The sequence below is a fragment of the Drosophila pseudoobscura genome, chromosome 2, assembly GCF_009870125.1.
Source record: "Drosophila pseudoobscura strain MV-25-SWS-2005 chromosome 2, UCI_Dpse_MV25, whole genome shotgun sequence".
NCBI classification, from domain to species: Eukaryota; Metazoa; Arthropoda; class Insecta; order Diptera; family Drosophilidae; genus Drosophila; species Drosophila pseudoobscura.
In genome coordinates this window covers 21,391,536-21,408,829 of record NC_046679.1, presented here as the reverse complement: position 1 = coordinate 21,408,829, position 17,294 = coordinate 21,391,536, and the positions used below count along the sequence as shown (strand labels likewise).

The following is a 17,294-nucleotide window of genomic DNA, read 5'->3' as shown; positions in this document are numbered from 1 at the left end:
TTACTGTTTGCTGAACTTATGGCAAATATTGATCAACCAAAAACCTTGGGAACTTATCTGTTGTATCTGTCGTAGTTTTTACGTTTTAGTTTTTTAAAACCAACTTATTTTCGCATCTGTTGCCTCCCTCGATTACCGCCGGGTTATTAAAAAAAAACGAGGGGGAACGTTGTGAGTTGCTACGGACACCGCAACTCTACATTTATACCCGATACTTAGTCAGTATGGCTCTTCTCCGGCAGACGCCGCTAATATTAAACGGCACGACAAAGACAAAGTCCCTTCCGCCTCCTGTGGGGCGAAATTTTGAAATGTATGTGTAATAGTGACATATTACAGAAGTCTGGATACAAAATGTCGTTGCTCTAGCTCTTATAATCTTTGAGCCCTAGGCGCTTATAGGGACGGACAGACAGACGGGGTTCAATCGACTCGGCTATTGATGCTGATCAAGAATATATATACTTTATCCCTCTGGACGTTACACACCTCCATTTTCACCACAAATCTAATATATGTATGTACGCCTACACTCATTTTAAGTATCTTGATTTTTATTGAATAATTATTATTTTTGATTTTTTTTGAATAAATGTTATTATAACTGTTATTCTTGATTTTTATTGAATAATTATTATTATAACTGTTATTCTTGATTTTTATTGAATAATTGTTATTATAACTGTTATTCTTGATTTTTTTGAATAATTGTTATTATAATTGTTATTCTTGATTTTTATTGAATAATTGTTATTATAACTGTTATTCTTGATTTTTTTTTGAATAATTTTTATTATAATTGTTATTCTTGATTTTTTTGAATAATTGTTATTATAATTGTTATTCTTGATTTTTATTTAATAATTGTTATTATAACTGTTATTCTTGATTTTTATTGAATAATTGTTATTATAACTGTTATTTTTGATTTTTTTGAATAATTGTTATTATAATTGTTATTCTTGATTTTTATTTAATAATTGTTATTATAACTGTTATTCTTGATTTTTATTGAATAATTGTTATTATAACTGTTATTCTTGATTTTTATTGAATAATTGTTATTATAATTGTTATTCTTGATTTTTTTTAAATAATTGTTATTATAATTGTTATTCTTGATTTTTATTTAATAATTGTTATTATAATTGTTATTCTTGATTTTATTTTAATAATTGTTATTATAACTGTTATTCTTGATTTTTATTGAATAATTGTTATTATAACTGTTATTCTTGATTTTTATTGAATAATTGTTATTATAATTGTTATTCTGGATTTTTTTGAATAATTGTTATTATAATTGTTATTCTTGATTTTTATTGAATAATTGTTATTATAACTGTTATTCTTGATTTTTATTGAATAATTTTTATTATAATTGTTATTCTTGATTTTTTTGAATAATTGTTATTATAATTGTTATTCTTGATTTTTATTTAATAATTGTTATTATAACTGTTATTCTTGATTTTTATTGAATAATTGTTATTATAATTGTTATTCTTGATTTTTATTGAATAATTGTTATTATAATTGTTATTCTTGATTTTTTTGAATAATTGTTATTATAACTGTTATTCTTGATTTTTTTGAATAATTGTTATTTTAATTGTTATTCTTGATTTTTATTGAATAATTGTTATTATAACTGTTATTCTTGATTTTTTTGAATAATTGTTATTATAATTGTTATTCTTGATTTTTATTGAATAATTGTTATTATAACTGTTATTCTTGATTTTTATTGAATAATTGTTATTATAATTGTTATTCTTGATTTTTATTGAATAATTGTTATTATAACTGTTATTCTTGATTTTTATTGAATAATTGTTATTATAATTGTTATTTTTGATTTTTTTGAATAGTTGTTATTATAATTGTTATCCTTGATTTTTATTGAATAATTGTTATTATAACTGTTATTCTTGATTTTTATTGAATAATTGTTATTATAATTGTTATTCTTGATTTTTTTGAATAATTGTTATTATAATTGTTATTCTTGATTTTTATTGAATAATTGTTATTATAATTGTTATTTTTGATTTTTTTGAATAATTGTTATTGTAATTGTGCGTGCGAGAGAGACAGAAAATCAGTCTGTGCGTGACGTCGGGCGCTGCGTAGCCACTGCAAATTGATTTGTTTCCTTTGGCTATAAAAATGATCCGATCTGATCCAGATTCAGCAACCTGATAGATATGGTCATTATTTATGATTCTGCGTTTTTAGTTTTCTCGAATGTGCAGTATTGTGGATGTAACAGATTTTCGTCCTTTGTGGGGGCGGAAGGGGGTGGGGCGAAATTTTGAGATATACGTTTTATAGTGAGATCTAATCCTGTTACGGACAGTAAATTTGGTTACTCTAGCCTTAATACTCTCTGAGATTTGTGAATATCCCCAGATTTGCATCCTTTGCGGGGGCGGAAGAGGGTGTGGCGAAATTTTGAAACAGACTCGTCTCGGTCTGATATATTAGGAGTGTGGATACCAAATTTGGTTGCTCTAGCTTTTATAGTCTCTGAGATCTAGGCGCTAATGTTTTACTCTAAGCAAAGCCGCCTATACTACGTGTGTGTTAGAGAGAGACAGGGCGAGAAAAAATGAAATTGTTTTCTTGATGCTGGCTATAATAATAATACGATCCAATTCAGATTCTGCAGTCTAAAAGATATGGTCATTCTCTACGATTCTGCGTTTTTGGTTTTATCGTATCTTTAAAAATGTGGATGCCACAGATTTTCGTCCTTTGTGGGGGCGGAAGTGGGCGGGGCGAAGTTTTGAAATATTTTTGTAGCAGTGACATATCACAGATGTCTGGATCCAAAACATAGTTGCTCTAGCTCTTAAAGTCTTTGAGCATTAGGCGCTGAAGGGGACGGACAGACGGACAGACGGACGGACGGACAGACGGACAGACGGACGGACGGACAGACAGACATGGCTCAATCGACTCGGCTATTGATGCTGATCAAGAATATATATACTTTATGGGGTCGGAAACGATTCCTTCTGGACGTTACACACATCCACTTTTACCACAAATCTAATATACCCCAATACTCATTTTGAGTATCGGGTATAAAAAAATCGTTCGCGTGTTTCCATTTTCAGCCAGTCATGATGATTTGTTTACTAGTGAAACTTGCAAAGTCCAAAGTTCCACCATTGACAGAGTTTATCAAAAATTTCGTTAAGTTAAATAGAATTTCTTATTTATTGCACATTTCTATGATACTATATAATATCACAATATATCAGGTATAAACTCTAACAAGAAAGAAACATACTAGTCCTTCAAAAGTCCCTTCAATTTGAGGAATGGAAGTAATAGCTTCATGGCCTCCACATAGTAGACATTGGTGAATGTTTTCAGACGCATGGCATCGCCCTTTGGACCGGGATCCATCATGGTACTGATATTCGAATCTTTATCGGAGGGCATCAGGGTGGCCACCATTACACCGTTGGCGGTTAGGGGTCCTACAAAGAAACGGAGACTTTAGAATGTAAAATCTATTTAGAGAATCCTCAGAGACATACCCCAGAAGCCATATTTTAGCATCATTATATGAAGATCCCTCAATAAGGGAATGGGCTTTGAGTAATTTAAGAGCTTCAGGCACTCTGCCAGGCGTTCGTGATAGATCTGAATGAAATGATCGAATTCCTTGATCTTGATGTCCAGATGGGCGGATGTGCAGATCAAGTACCAAAGATCCTGTGCGGGAGAGCCCCATTTTCCAATCTGCAGGTCCACAAAGATGGTCCTGTCCACCTGCCCGTTCTCCTTGTAGTTAAACATGATATTGTTGGACCAGCAGTCACCATGGTTCAGCACATTGAAGTCGCTCTCATCCACCGCATTCACACTCAGCGCCAGGTCGAAAAACTCATCGGCAGACCAGTACTTTTCAATGTATTTCTCAACATCTTCAAGGCCCCACTGGCGCATGGCGTCGATGTACTGCGCCTGACGCAGCTCGCCCATTTTCTCGAATAGGGGACGACTCTCCTCGTTGTACATGGATTTGGTATACAGCTCGTCGTAGGGGCCGTTTAGGTCATGGACCAGCACCGAAGCGGCATGGAATTCGGCCAACTTGCGGAGTACACAACGCATATGCTCCATGTCGAAGCCTGTGAGACGATCGCAGTTCACGAAGTTCTGCCGGCTTAGATCCTCAAAAACCAGGCTGATGGCCTCTGCCGTCTGATCGACGAGCAGACACTTTGGCGCCAGTTCAATGTCCACTCCCGCCTCCTTGTAGAGCTGCAAAAACTGGGGTATGTGCACTTCGTACATTTGCTTTTCCTTGGGGAAGAGACCCATGGCATTGACGGCATCCGCGCCCTGGCTGGACTCCAGCATGGTCTTCAAGATATAGGAAATTTTCTGCCTGCTGCCGTCTAAAGACGATTTTTGATAAGCAAATGGATACTCCCATGAGATTTCCTCTGCACTTACCCTTCAACAGTGCATCGATGTGCACCCGGATCATCACGGAAGTATAGTTTTCCCCTGGAGCTGTGGCTGCAATGGGTGTGAAGCTGACGATCTTGTCGAAGCCGTTCACATCCTTTTCGAGGATCGGCAGGAAGTATTCCTCATTCACCCACTTTGGTATGTCCAGGTGTTCATTGGGATTCACCGGCTTCTCTGAGCTGCTGTTTGGCGACATATTGGGACTGACTGTAAGTAAGAGATCAGAGACTAGAGATCGGAAACGATCGTGGGTTCAAGATCAAAACAATAAAACGGCTCTAAAGCATTTTCTATGTATAGAAATTGTTACGTCATGGTGAGAGGCCAAATTACACTTTCAGACACTGTCTAACTTGTTTCGTTTCCTATTGACTTATCTAAGTCTACAACGGGCTTTATCGTTCAGTTACGCTACGTATAATTTACTATAATTTCATTCATTTAGGTATGGCGCAAGCAGTCGCAAGTACATATATAGCACTATATTCTTAAGAGTATCACTGGATGGCATATCTCGTAATTAATCTCTTTTCGCATTTCACTTAAATGTCGCTTTTATTGCGATTTATTACTGACCGACTTTTGTGAATTTCTAATTTGAATGAATGAATGCGATGCCCGCTTGGAGGGAGAACTGATTGGGTTGCGTTTCTGCTGGGCTTCCGACGATTTCTAACGACAAACAAATACTGAGCTCTCCACACGGCGGGGCACACATTTATGTACTGTAAGCCCCAAAAGCCCCACAGTTCGACAAGTGTAACTGCTGCAGTGTGTATCTGTGTGTGCTGATAGCGTAAACTGGTTTTTTCTTTGGACGCCACCGCACACACACCCACAAATTGATTGGCGAGGCAACACAAACAACAATAATACATCTATTTGATCGTTTCCGTTATTTAATAATAGCACCCCTATTTAATGAAATTGTGACCCTGTTTCGAAGTCCTTTAGTTCATCGTTATCCCAATCTCCTCAGACAAATGTGATCTTTAAAAATAGGAAAAACGACCCCCGGCTCCCTCGCTTCGCTCTTTAGCGCTGATATGAGTATAATATCGGACGACGACACAAATTTGTTTACATAACTTTTTTTTTTATTGTAATTATTAATTCTTTATTCGTATTTTAAATACAAATCTAGACGAGACCTGAGTACAGATAGAGGATAGAATCGATTCATATACGTACAATATGTTACAAGCTACTCATTAATACTACTCCTCATCCAGGAGACCCTTGTTATCGAAAAACGGAAGCAACTGTGTCATCGCCTTGGCATAGTAGGGATTTCTGAAGCTCCTGTCTCGAAGAGATTCTGCTTCCGGACCGACACCCATTAACTTTTCCATGTTGGCGTCCTTATCCGACGGAAAGAGGACGATCACCATCACACCATTTGCCGTAATAGGACCTGCAACAGACTCAGATTAATCAGATAGATCCTATAGCGACTCTCTTGTCAGACTTACCCCAAAAACCGTACTTCAACATCTGTGTTTGGATATCCCTCAAAGAGGGAATGGGCTTCGAGTAATTAAGGATATTCAGACACTCGGCCAGACGTTCATGATAGATTTGAATGAAATGATCGAATTCTTTGACTTTGATGTCCAGCGAGGCGGAGGTTATGATCATGTACCAAAGATCCTGTGCTGGAGAGCCCCATTTGGCCACCTGCAGATCCACAAAAATTGTCCTGTCGATCTCTCCATTCTCCTTGTAATTGAACATGATGTTGTTGGACCAGCAGTCACCATGGTTCAGCACATTGAACTCGCTGTCATCCACTTGGCTTAGCTTTAGCCCCGCATTAAAGTACTGTGAGGGCGTCAGAGATTTCTTAAGGTATCTTTCGACATCGGGAACACCCCACTCGAGCATGGCTTTTACAAATTGGGGCTCACGCATTTCTCGGATCTTGGTCAACATCGACCTATTTTCTTCATTAAAAAAGGAGTCGTAAAACCTCGAAGCGTAGGGCCCGATCAGTAAACGATTGACCGCCGAGGCCGCATGGAGTTCTGCCAATTTCCGGAGCACGCAACGCATGTGGGCCATATCGAAACCCTTCAGACGATCGGCATTCTTGAAATTCTGCCGACTCAGATCTTCAAAGACCAGGGTGATGCTCTCGGGAGTCTCCCCAATGTGCACGCACTTTGGGGCCAGCTCAATGTCCAATCCCGCCTCCTCGTAGAGCTTCACAAACTGCGGTATGTGGTCCTTGTACATTTCCTTTTCCTTGCCGAAAAATCCCATCTGACTGATCATGGCGCCCCCCTTGTTAACATCCAGCTGGGTCTTCAATATATATGAAATCTTTTGCTCGCTACCATCTGAAAGAAGTTTGGAAATTTTGGTTCTTTTAAAAAGAATTACACACTTACCATTCAGCAGGGTGTCAATATGTACTCTAATCATGATGGAGGCATAGTTATCACCCGGAGCCGTGGCCGCAATGGGTGTAAAGCGGATGATCTTCTGAAAGCCGCTCACATCCTTTTCGAGAATGGGCTGGAAGTAGTCCTCATTCACCCACTTGGGTATTTCGAGGTATTCATTGGGATTCACGGGTTTCTCTTCCATTATTTAACTATAACTACGAAAGTAATTTCCTAGGCAATCTATTCTGTCCAGAAAAAAAAGGTTAATGTATTATATAATAACAACGCGCTGCGGGGTAGCGTAGCGTAAATTCTGTTGTGGTTCTAAGAAAAGACAAACGTTAACTGAATTCGCGTTAGCTGGTGTGTCTTATATGTATTGTACTTTGGAATGCTTTGATAAAGAATAAAATAAGTAATGCTTATAAGCTGAAAAAGCTGAAAAGCTGAAGTTGTAGCTGAAGAAACAGTTGTGACAGATCTTTTCCATTGATCGATTCGTAGCATCCGTTTCCTATATTCGGTGAAATTTTATCAGGTTGGAGAACAGGTTCTATGGGAATACGGGAAACCTTATCACCATCAATTTGACACACACAAACAGGCAAATCTGATCGAAACATGCAATTACGTTGTTAATTGTAGGTATACTCGTATAGCTATTGATTGTTTGATTAAATATTTTCTGTGTGTGCGCTCTATGTATTCCTACAGAACACTTGTTGACATACGAACAGAACAAAGCATTTGTTGTACCCACACATTAATTAAAATTCCAAACACTGAGTAGTCCAATGCCACTGCCAGGCATACGATCAATCGTCTGTAGAGAGAACTACATATTCTCGGTTGAGTAGAGTACCAAAATAGGAAATGGAAATGGGAAATATGTGAATTGAATCCCGCCTCGTCATACTACATTGGAACAATTGACGTTATGGCGCGTGCTACTTTCCAATTCGATTCGGTCGTGGTGGACTGATTAATAAAACAGAAATATTATTATCAATTTAGACTGTTGTGTCGTCAGCGATTAGGTTTTTCTACCACTCGACTCGTATCAATACCAAACGAAAGAATCACAAAATGTTCGAAATAATGCAAATACTCGGAGAAACAGCGTCGTGCCATGACTTTGTTCTTTCAGGGTTGAAAGATGGGCGTGCGAACAGTAATTTTATAATAGACCATAATGATAAGGAGTGAGGTAATAAACACGGTTGGTTTTTTTGATTACAAAACCCATTTAATTAAAAGTAGGGAATTAAATATTGAATGCGTCACACTGAGAACATTTTGTGGTGAGAGACCTAACACCAATTGAGCAGACCGCGATCGTCCATCCAAGGCAGAATGTCATTCATGGCCTGACTGTACTTACTATTGGCCATGGAACCCTTTAGTTTGGTTGCATATGAATGTGGATCGTTGACCTCGTCCTCTAATTGACTCATCATTGCAATGGGCAATACCCGTGTCGCCACCACATATGCTGTGAAGTGAATTATTGGTGGTATCATTGGAATATGGGATCTCTTGGAAACTCTTAGGACCTCACCTGCCAGACCATTATTGTGGAGACCATCGCGTATGTTCTTGAGCTGCGGCGTACGGCCTCGGTAGTTGAGTATCTTGAGATTATCCACCAGATGGTAATAGTAATATTGTACAAAATGATCAAATTTATCCAGCTTGATCTCCATTTGGGCAGAGGAGAGGATGGTATAGTACAGATCGTGGGCCTAAGGGGATGAATAATGAATAGATATAGGTAATAATAAGAATAAGTGCAAAGTACCCACCGGAGATCCATACCTGACTACCTGATAGTCAATCAGAGCAGTGTCCTCCACCTTGCCAAAGGAATCGAACTTTAGCATCACATTGTTCACCCAGCCGTCGCAGTGGTTCAGGACACAAAAGTCTGTTAAAGTCTGTCGGCTGTGCATCTCGAGCATGCGATCCACTAGGACGCGTTCCTTGTTGATCAGCCGCTTGTGGAAACGGCTTGCCAGACTCGAGCCCCTGAGCTGCGACAGAAAGGGATCCACATCGTTCAGTTTCTTCAAAATATTCCTGTTGTTCCGCGTGTATACCCCATCGGCCAACAGTTTGCCAAACATGCCGTGGCGCTCCACATAGACAGCCGAGGCGGCATGGAATTCGGCGAGTTTTTTGAGCACCGCCTTAATGGACACCAAGTCGAAGCCCTCCTGCCGACACACGTTCTGGTAGCCCTTGGTCCTGAGATCCTCCATCAGTATGTAGTGCACTTTTATGCTTTTGTCCAGCTTGAAGGCCCGTGGCCCGAATGTCACCGTCTTGCCGACCGATTGGAACATGCGCTCGAGCTTGGGCAAAACTTTATGGTACATGTGGTCCTCTCGAGCGAACAGCTTCAGGTGGGTCATGATCCTGGCCTGAAACTTGCTGCAATGCTGGGCCTTCAGCATGAACGTGATCTTCCGCAAAGTCTGATCCATCATGAGAACCTTCGCACTGATGGGCAGCAGAACGGTGCAGTTGCGGTACTGTATCTCATCAATGACTGGCGTAACGTCCAGGATCTTTTCGCCATCTCCTAGGGTGGCATGTATCGCCTGCTTCAGCGAGAGACCATTCACCCATTCGGGTATCTTTTGATTTGTCATTGCACTTTGAATTTTTTACTTTTTAGGTTTTCTAAGCTATGTTTTGTAAGAGCTATATAAATAAAAAATACACTTGTAGCTTATAAATAGTTTCTGAACTGAAAGAACAGAAGAATTTTGATATAGACCCAAAAGCCTACATGAAGATATAGAAAATAGAACAATATATATCAATGAAACTGAAAGGAACAGCAAATCTGATCACAATCATTCCGGGCTCTTTGGGCTATCCCAAAAACATTTTAAGAGAAACGGAACTATGCTTCTATGATTATTATAATAATTATTTATAAAAATGTAAAGTGTTTACATCCATTTTGTATGTATTTTGTAGCCATTGTATTTGATTGCCAAAAATTGTACAGCTTGTGACTGTATTGCTATTAAATATACATTATTAGCAGCCGTAATTTGGCCCCTTAATATAATCATTTCCAGTCGAGCAGGCCGCGATTATCCAACCATGGCAGCAGCTCCGTCATCACCTGCACGTATTTGGGGTTCGTAAACATTGCCACCTTCATTTTGGACTCATCATTCATATAGCTCTCCAGATTGGCATTGTTTGTCTTCTCCAACATGACCACAGGCAGTACTTTGGATACCACCATGTAGGCTATTGATAGACAGAAGTTGTGGGAATTATTAGAAAATACTAAAAGGAGAAATCACTGATTACTCACCAGCCAAACCATTGCGGAAGAGCGCTGCATGTAGGTTCTTTAGTTTGGGCAGGGGTCGATGGTACTGCAGTAGCTTCAGGTTTTCGATTAGATTATCGAAATAGAAACGCACAAGATAGTCGAACTTGGCCGCTTTTAGTTCTGGGGCAGCCGAGGACAAGATAAGATAGTACAGATCATTGGCCTTTTTGGGGGGGGGAAAAAAGATATAAGAAATTCCAAGCCTTGAAAATGAATGTTATCACTACCGGACTGCCGTACTTTCCCACTTGAAAGTCCACAAAAAGAGTCTCCTTAATTGTTCCAAAAGCATCATGCTGGAACATTATATTATTCGCCCAGCAATCCCCATGGTTCAGAACATTAAATTCCCTGGCATTGAACTGTTGATCCTGCAGCAGACGATCCACCAGGTAGTTGTCACTATCAGCCTATAAGAGATCCCAAAATGATGTTAAATATTTTGTTATGGTTCCTGGGAAATCCATCTGTAAACCCACCAACTTTTCGTATATCTTTTGAGCATTCTTCCACTTCTTGAGCTGTGCCAGAAAGGCTCCAGATGCATTGAACTCCTGCAACAGCTGTCGATTGGACTCACTGAACACGCCCACCACGAACTCTTCACCAAAGAATCCATGATGCTCCACATAGCAGGCGGACGCGGCATGGAAGGCGGCCAGCTTCTCCAGGACCCTCTGCATGTGATTCAAATCAAGACCCGCCAGGCGATTGGCATTCTTGAAGTTCTTCTTTTGCAAATCCTCCAGCAGGATGTAGTCCACGCCCAGATCGCGGTCTACCTTGAAGGCCTTGGGGGCAAACTGTATGGGCTTCCCGGCATCCGCGTAAAGCTGCTCGAACTTTGGCAATATAGAGTGATACATCAGTTCCTCCTTTTGGAAGAGTTTCAGCTTGCCCAGAATGGCGGCCATCACGTCGTTGTTGGGCTGTGCCTTAAGCACAAAGGACAGACTCTTGGTGGAGTGATCTGGAAGATCATAAGGATCGGTAGATTGCCAGCTTATTTATTCACAATCGTCGTGGGGGCAGGCAAGAGCACTTACCAAACAACTCCACGTCCACCAGCAGCCGGAGAAACAGGGAGGAATAGTTCTCGCCCTCGCTGCTTCCCTGCTGTGGCGTTACTGCGATGATCTTCTCAAAGTCCCCGATCTGTGCCTGGACTGCCTTCTCAAGGGTTATCTTCGACAGCCATTCGGGCACATTGCTGGCAGGAACAGGCTTAGCCGTAGCCTCATCGTGACCATTGGTAGCCTCAGACATGTTCGACCTGTCGAAGATTATCGCGTTAACTTGCCCTGATAAGGGTACAGTCACACGAAAAAGGCAAGTTTCGTCGAGTTTTTATAACGGTTATCAAAACTTAATCACACATAGGTGGCGCCAATGGCTGTTTATTTTGAGGCGCAAGAAATTTAACCCATCCCATCAAGAACACCCATGTTTGAACAGAACAGTATACAACAGATATCTGACGTAAAATAACTTTTTTTCATGCATTATATTAGATGCACTATAATTATATAGGGATTACCATGTCGGTAAATATCAAAGAATATTGAGATAACGTTGTGGAATCAGTTCACAATAATAATATATAGAGGAGGTATCTGGTCTTCCAATCAAACCTCCCATGGAACCTCTATCTTTAATATATACGAGTAAATGGGCTATGAGACAGCAGAGTACCATACCGCTTATCAAGTGTTTTCTCGGTATCAAGAACCATTTAGGACAATTTATGATAGAGAAGAACACTTCAACTTAAGTATAAGTGCATCGATATACTGTCAGAAATATATATAATATTATATACTAATATATAGAATACAAATATTTGTTCATAGATAAATTCATTGCGAATCATCAGTAATATAGATATGTAATAGGGCTTTACTTGCAATCGGGGTAATTACCGAACTTTCATTGATTAGCCTATTATCAAGCCAATCGCTATTTAATGAAGGCAAATCATAAATCAGGTCACATGTCAGTTAATGGACACACACGCTAAAGCGATAATATTACGAAACCTGTGGACAATAGTACCTTTTTTATGAGGAGAAAACACCAAACTTCACACAGATCACAGAGCAAATTATCCTTTTATAAGGATAATTAAATATAATAACGCACAGAACTATGTATTATCTTCACTCCAAAACGTTGGCCTACGACTAAATTTTGGGTCTTATTCGTAGTCTTATTTATATGTTTTCACACCTGCCCTGACAGCAAACAGCACACTCCACACAGCATTGACCGTATAAGGCACTAAAGAACCTTCCGTGGAAATCGCGAATGTGTCACCCAGCTACGAAGAGATTTTTGGACATGCAAACCTTTTTCCTTTATTGGTGAATGGAGGGAGCTACGTGCCTGATAATTCGAGCAGCTCTCGATTGACTGCAGTCCCGGGCGACTGTCGATTTGAAAATACGAGCAGCGCGATACGGGGACTGCCGTTTTGCCCCGATTTGGCTATAAGCAAAGAAATTCCTTATCGCCTGCATTTGATTGAAGTTTATTTTGTAATTCAATTCGCCAAAACCGGCAAAAAGAGTCGACAATCACCCGTACGCCGTGTAGTGATGTCTATACAAACATTTGATATGGAACGAAACGTCGTCTATTGTTTGATTGATAACAGAAAAAACTGTTTCTCGTTTCTATTTCCATGTCTTTATCGTTTGCTGATGTTCTCTTTGCTCCTGCCATTCGCTCTAATTATTTTCTGATACTTTATTAATTGCTGTACGCCAGCACACTCTGATTCAGCGTGAGACATGTGATGGGTATAAACGAAGCCCCCAGATGTTCCTCGAGGTTTGAAGTGGGGAATCTCTCGGAAGTTTTTATAGAAAATTTGGTAATCGTTAAAGACCATCATTTGCATGTCAAAGTGTTGCTTCGATCTATAAATATCTTCACATTTCTTACAATGGAAATTAAATTCATGTTGGTTTTGTTATTGCCTTACTTCCTTATCGAAAGCGTTGGCAAAAAACATCACCTACATAGGTCTGTAAATTCAAATTAAAGAGCATGCAAGTATACTATCTTATTTCCGTCTATCTTATAGGTGGAATAGCTGATTAAAATGTTCTTAGTTATTGCGAAGGTTATGGCTGCACTGTGAAAAACTCGATAGAACTTCAAAATCTCTCAAAAAGTTTAAGTTGCAGCCAGTTAGAGTCCGGTTTTTTTTTTAATCACAGTAATACCAGTAAAATTTCCTAAAAGAAGTGGCCTAAATATGCGGACTAGAATTAATCCATACTATCTTTCCATGTTAAAAGTTTTACAGTTTTAATTCAATTAGAGAAAAGACCCTACCGATACGGTCTCCTCCGCTATCATTGATGCAATGATTGGAGGAGCTTTGTTGCCAAATACTGAGAGAAATCTGAGAACGTGAGAGAATAACCTATAAGCTCTTTAGAAAGCACAGCTAGAAGCTTATGAAGAGGGAAACATGTTTTGGAAATATCTTAATATAGACTTTTTTAGAATATTAATATAAAATTCATGAAAATTCATAACAAGTCAATGCTTTGCGCATAGTTCTTTAAAGTAGCCCAATCTATCGAATGTATCCAGCATTTTTGTGACATCTTCAATGAATCCTCCCAAGCTATAGAATTTTGCACGCAATTCTTTCTGTTTTATCAGGTCCTCAATCTCAAAGGCCTTGATTTTCAACGCCCAAATGAAGGGCAAAGTTGTGCTGATCGAAAAGAAGTCTTCAGAAAAACAGCATTAATAAAATCGCTATAACATAATATAGTGCTTGTGACGATACATTTGCTGCCACAGGTCTTGTAGGGTGGGAAATTCTCCTTTAGAATCGATTATTTTAAGAGTTTCTATTAAAACGGAAAAGTAAAAGCCAATCAAGTCATCCAAATCATTCCATCGCTGCTCGGGGTCCATCAACAAATAGATCAAGTAGATCAAGTCTATGGTAATGGGGCATAAGTTGCTGATTTGATAATCCAGCAACATACAGTCCTCGCAGGCACCTGTCTCGTCATTGTTCGTGAAAATGGGAAAGCACATAATACCCATCCGGCCTTGGATTCTCACGATGCTCCTCCATGATGTCCCTCACGCGTTGTAGATAATTTCCTTTGATTTTCTCAAAGTATGGCTTGTACTTATTGAACTCCGGCACTTTGCCGAGCAGTTCAATAAAGGGAGCCATTCCGCTTGCCATTATGGGGTCCTCCATCATAGCACATAAACCAAACAATCCGAGTGTGTATTCTTTAAGGAAATCTGGATTCTGAGTAGCAGAAAAATGTGTATTTTAAATCTTGTTTATTTATTCCATATATGTAGTCCACTCACCTCATTTAGTATCTTCATGCTGACGGCATGGCATTTGGCCAGCTTTAAATAGGCCCGACGAATTTCCTCAAAAGTGGGTGCACGATCCCTCACCACAAAATAGCCGATCTCGACGAGATCCTCGAAAATCATCACCTGTCGTGGCTCTAGACTGTGAAATATACGCTCCCCATGCAACTTGGTGTCCGCCTGGCGGAGTACCCTCTCAAACTCTGGTAGGACTGTGCTATACATTCCTATCTCCGATTTAAAGAGATAGGAGTCGGCAAACATTTCCTTCTTGTGTCCCTCCAGCTCGGGCATCGTCTTGATGATTAGCGACTTGGTGGAGGCTCCTGCTTATCTCCGCTTGGTGTAGTCCACTTTGGCCCGGAACCTCACACTGGCATAGCGATCTCCCTTGGAACTGGCCGGGGAGAAGGTCAACATATTGATTCTCAGTTCGGGTGCCATTTCATAATTGCTGAGAACTTCTGTGACAAACTGTTCAATCAGCCATTCGGGTGCCACCAGCTCGTCGGCGTTGAAGGCATCATTGCCAGCACTTTCGTTCATTTATGTTTGCTTGTTAAGGTCTATGTCGGGTCCCTGAACTTACAAGACCCGATGAAATACTAAACATACATATATGCTGAAAGCACATATACTAGAGCTCTGGGCAGAACATTCCCTTCTCTCGATTAACAAAAGTGCATTTAATTACCAGAATGTCATATCATCAAATATAAGTACAGCGATATCACTTATTGTAATCTTTCGAGGCTTAAATAAGCTCTTTGAACTTGTGTTTTGTGGTAGGTTGGAAGCCAATAAAAAACTTAAATTAATTATATTACTATTCCATCGCCCCACGATGCTGCAGCCATGGCAGGATGGAATTCACATGCTTTATGTATCTGGGATTTGTGAACATTGACTTCTTAAAATTACTGTCTTCGCCTCTAAGAATTTGATCGAAATCACCATCATCATCCAGTATGGGATCCAGTAAAACGAATCCCATTATAGATATGCAGCAGACCAAGCCTGAAAGATTTATGATTAAATTAAAAATTGGAAAATTGTATTTTAGAATTGAGCAACTTACCCCAACCACTATACTTGGAAAGATCATTGTGAATGCTTCTCAGTGTGGGCAAAGGCTTTGAATATTTCAGCAATTGGAGGTGCTTAACGAGTTCTGAATGATAAAACCAAATGAAATAATCAAATTTCGATGTTTTTATGTCCAAACTTGTTGACGATATGAGGATGTAGTACAAATCCTGAGAAATAAAATATAATATTAGCTAGCAATCGTGATGGAAGAAGAGTGCATTACCCACCTGTGCTACTGTTCCCCATTTTGGCAGTTGAAGATCCACAAAATATGTATTCGATATCTCATTTTTCTCGTTGTACTGAAACATAATGTTATTGCTCCAAGCATCTCCATGATTGAGAACATTGAACTCATCAGGTTTCGCTTCGCTTATATCAGCCGCCATATCCCCTAGTTTTTTCGAGATATTTAGCTGTAGAGACATTTTTAGATAACATACTTAGTACTTATTGTAATTTACTTTGTCAGTTAGTTTGCCTACCAAATCGTTTAAGTACGTCTCGCGGCCCTCATAGTGTTCTATGTACTTCAGCAACGACTTCATGCTGCCGTCAAACAGGGCATGAACTATTTCTGGGCTCTTGAACAATCCCCTTGTATACTTCTCCTCGTATGGCCCCTTGGTATCCACACGTACTGCTGATGCGGCATGCCATTGAGCGAATTTCCGCAGAGCACTCTCGGTATGAGCTTGATCTAAACCCTGTAGACGATCGACATTTTTGAATCCTTGGGGCTTCAGGTCTTCCAACAAAACATAGTAGTCGCTGGAGGGGATCTCATAGGCGTCAGCGCCGAACTTCACCTCGAAACCCACATCACGATACATTTGCTCCAGTTCGGGAACCACTTTCATGTACATTCCGCGCTCTATATCGAATATATTCGATTTTTGCAATAGTTTTCGATAGGAGTCTGTGTCGTGGGGGGTCTTCAGCATATAGGCCTTTGTGACCTTGGATTTATCTTGAGCGGAAAAAAAGATCCTCTATTATAACATACAAAACAAAGCTGATTTGATATGAGGAGTACCTTCAGTCTCTACATCCAACTCAACCCTCAGCATTATGGTGGCATAGTTTTCCCCCTTAGCGACACCTGCGCTGGTTCTCAAGGATTTTGTTTCCTTATAATCCTTAACCTGCTGTTTTAGGAGATCCTGAAAGACCTCTGGTTTCACCCATTCCGGAATTTGGTTAGCTTCCCTACATTCCCCTTCGTCCTTGGTCTGTGGCGGCATCTTAGGAGAACAGTGTTGATTCTTTCGCTTTAAGAGATCTACTCGTAGTGCTGGCTGCCTTCTAGAGCAGTCTTTTAAATATTCTCGCGAACAAATTGTTCTGTTATGAGCGATAAACATTATCATTTAAGACAGACAAGACGGTTGATTATCTCAAATCTTTACGTTCTCATTGTGATTAGGCACAAAAGGCGCAACTTTCATTAATTACTAGAGCTTGGGTTTGTTAAAATCATCATCCGGAAGATAAGCTTGTTATCACGGTTTACGTTATATACGTAACTCGTAAGGACTTGCATCTCAACTTTATTTGCAGAATCATGTCATGACAAAAATCATTCAAAACCGAAAGGGAACGTTGTG

At 39.6% G+C, this 17,294-nt stretch overlaps 6 protein-coding genes across 11 annotated transcripts; all 6 read right to left on the bottom strand.

Annotated features, from left to right (window-relative positions):
- Positions 1–3,201: 3,201 nt before the first annotated feature.
- On the bottom strand, positions 3,202–5,201 carry LOC6897573 (uncharacterized). 2 transcript variants are annotated; one of them, XM_002137682.3, is made up of 4 exons: positions 5,071–5,201; positions 4,477–4,701; positions 3,552–4,418; positions 3,202–3,491 (listed from the first exon to the last, which is right to left on the bottom strand). In XM_002137682.3, the coding sequence occupies exons 2-4, from the start codon at positions 4,688–4,690 to the stop codon at positions 3,298–3,300; spliced, it is 1,275 nt and encodes a 424-aa protein (XP_002137718.1). In that variant the 5' UTR covers positions 4,691–4,701; positions 5,071–5,201; the 3' UTR covers positions 3,202–3,297. The 2 variants fall into 2 exon arrangements, with proteins under 2 accessions (XP_002137718.1, XP_033241883.1); XM_033385992.1 differs by having other exon boundaries at positions 4,477–4,722; positions 5,071–5,191.
- Positions 5,202–5,569: 368 nt separating this feature from the next.
- Positions 5,570–7,258, bottom strand: LOC4802343 (uncharacterized). Its single transcript, XM_001359243.4, has 3 exons — positions 6,885–7,258; positions 5,967–6,833; positions 5,570–5,908 (listed from the first exon to the last, which is right to left on the bottom strand). The coding sequence occupies exons 1-3, from the start codon at positions 7,081–7,083 to the stop codon at positions 5,712–5,714; spliced, it is 1,263 nt and encodes a 420-aa protein (XP_001359280.3). The 5' UTR covers positions 7,084–7,258; the 3' UTR covers positions 5,570–5,711.
- An 847-nt stretch (positions 7,259–8,105) lies between these two features.
- On the bottom strand, positions 8,106–9,739 carry LOC4802347 (uncharacterized). Of its 2 annotated transcripts, none has more exons than XM_001359244.4 (3): positions 8,684–9,739; positions 8,440–8,623; positions 8,106–8,373 (listed from the first exon to the last, which is right to left on the bottom strand). In XM_001359244.4, exons 1-3 carry the CDS (start codon positions 9,530–9,532, stop codon positions 8,192–8,194), a joined length of 1,215 nt encoding a protein of 404 aa, XP_001359281.3. In that variant the 5' UTR covers positions 9,533–9,739; the 3' UTR covers positions 8,106–8,191. The 2 variants fall into 2 exon arrangements, with proteins under 2 accessions (XP_001359281.3, XP_015037763.2); XM_015182277.2 differs by having other exon boundaries at positions 8,269–8,373; positions 8,697–9,739.
- Positions 9,740–9,843: 104 nt separating this feature from the next.
- LOC4802344 (uncharacterized) lies at positions 9,844–12,751 on the bottom strand. 4 transcript variants are annotated; one of them, XM_015182276.2, is made up of 6 exons: positions 12,619–12,751; positions 11,283–11,509; positions 10,716–11,206; positions 10,464–10,646; positions 10,216–10,399; positions 9,844–10,148 (listed from the first exon to the last, which is right to left on the bottom strand). In XM_015182276.2, the coding sequence occupies exons 2-6, from the start codon at positions 11,500–11,502 to the stop codon at positions 9,961–9,963; spliced, it is 1,266 nt and encodes a 421-aa protein (XP_015037762.1). In that variant the 5' UTR covers positions 11,503–11,509; positions 12,619–12,751; the 3' UTR covers positions 9,844–9,960. The 4 variants fall into 4 exon arrangements, with proteins under 4 accessions (XP_015037762.1, XP_015037761.1, XP_015037760.1 ...); XM_015182275.2 differs by having other exon boundaries at positions 12,582–12,707; XM_015182274.2 differs by lacking the exon at positions 12,619–12,751 and adding an exon at positions 12,463–12,596.
- A 1,518-nt stretch (positions 12,752–14,269) lies between these two features.
- LOC6897572 (uncharacterized) lies at positions 14,270–14,892 on the bottom strand. Its single transcript, XM_033384462.1, has 2 exons — positions 14,590–14,892; positions 14,270–14,524 (listed from the first exon to the last, which is right to left on the bottom strand). Exons 1-2 carry the CDS (start codon positions 14,890–14,892, stop codon positions 14,270–14,272), a joined length of 558 nt encoding a protein of 185 aa, XP_033240353.1.
- A 368-nt stretch (positions 14,893–15,260) lies between these two features.
- Positions 15,261–16,986, bottom strand: LOC4802345 (uncharacterized). The gene is made up of 5 exons (XM_001359242.4): positions 16,724–16,986; positions 16,173–16,657; positions 15,915–16,103; positions 15,677–15,854; positions 15,261–15,615 (listed from the first exon to the last, which is right to left on the bottom strand). The coding sequence occupies exons 1-5, from the start codon at positions 16,929–16,931 to the stop codon at positions 15,425–15,427; spliced, it is 1,251 nt and encodes a 416-aa protein (XP_001359279.2). The 5' UTR covers positions 16,932–16,986; the 3' UTR covers positions 15,261–15,424.
- Positions 16,987–17,294: the final 308 nt, after the last annotated feature.

Bases quoted from the DNA above. Each gene is read 5' to 3' on its own strand.
- LOC4802343 (XM_001359243.4), bottom strand. From the start codon at position 7,083: ATGGAAGAGAAACCCGTGAATCCCAATGAATACCTCGAAATACCCAAG. The intron at 6,834-6,884 runs GTAAGTGTGTAA...AACTTCTTTCAG, and splicing joins TATTGACACCCTGCTGAATG to ATGGTAGCGAGCAAAAGATT. The intron at 5,909-5,966 runs GTAAGTCTGACA...AGTCTGTTGCAG, and splicing joins GTTGAAGTACGGTTTTTGGG to GTCCTATTACGGCAAATGGT.
- LOC4802347 (XM_001359244.4), bottom strand. From the start codon at position 9,532: ATGACAAATCAAAAGATACCCGAATGGGTGAATGGTCTCTCGCTGAAG. The intron at 8,624-8,683 runs GTGGGTACTTTG...TCATCCCCTTAG, and splicing joins TAGTCAGGTATGGATCTCCG to GCCCACGATCTGTACTATAC. The intron at 8,374-8,439 runs GTGAGGTCCTAA...TTCACTTCACAG, and splicing joins CCACAATAATGGTCTGGCAG to CATATGTGGTGGCGACACGG.
- LOC4802345 (XM_001359242.4), bottom strand. From the start codon at position 16,931: ATGCCGCCACAGACCAAGGACGAAGGGGAATGTAGGGAAGCTAACCAA. The intron at 16,104-16,172 runs GTAGGCAAACTA...ATGTCTCTACAG, and splicing joins AGACGTACTTAAACGATTTG to CTAAATATCTCGAAAAAACT. The intron at 15,855-15,914 runs GTGGGTAATGCA...TTTATTTCTCAG, and splicing joins AATGGGGAACAGTAGCACAG to GATTTGTACTACATCCTCAT.
- LOC6897573 (XM_002137682.3), bottom strand. From the start codon at position 4,690: ATGTCGCCAAACAGCAGCTCAGAGAAGCCGGTGAATCCCAATGAACAC. The intron at 4,419-4,476 runs GTAAGTGCAGAG...AATCGTCTTTAG, and splicing joins CATCGATGCACTGTTGAAGG to ACGGCAGCAGGCAGAAAATT. The intron at 3,492-3,551 runs GTATGTCTCTGA...GTTTCTTTGTAG, and splicing joins GCTAAAATATGGCTTCTGGG to GACCCCTAACCGCCAACGGT.
- LOC4802344 (XM_015182276.2), bottom strand. From the start codon at position 11,502: ATGTCTGAGGCTACCAATGGTCACGATGAGGCTACGGCTAAGCCTGTT. The intron at 10,647-10,715 runs GTGGGTTTACAG...GATCTCTTATAG, and splicing joins AAAAGATATACGAAAAGTTG to GCTGATAGTGACAACTACCT. The intron at 10,149-10,215 runs GTGAGTAATCAG...GTCTATCAATAG, and splicing joins CTTCCGCAATGGTTTGGCTG to CCTACATGGTGGTATCCAAA.
- LOC6897572 (XM_033384462.1), bottom strand. From the start codon at position 14,892: ATGCCCGAGCTGGAGGGACACAAGAAGGAAATGTTTGCCGACTCCTAT. The intron at 14,525-14,589 runs GTGAGTGGACTA...TCTGCTACTCAG, and splicing joins GCATGAAGATACTAAATGAG to AATCCAGATTTCCTTAAAGA.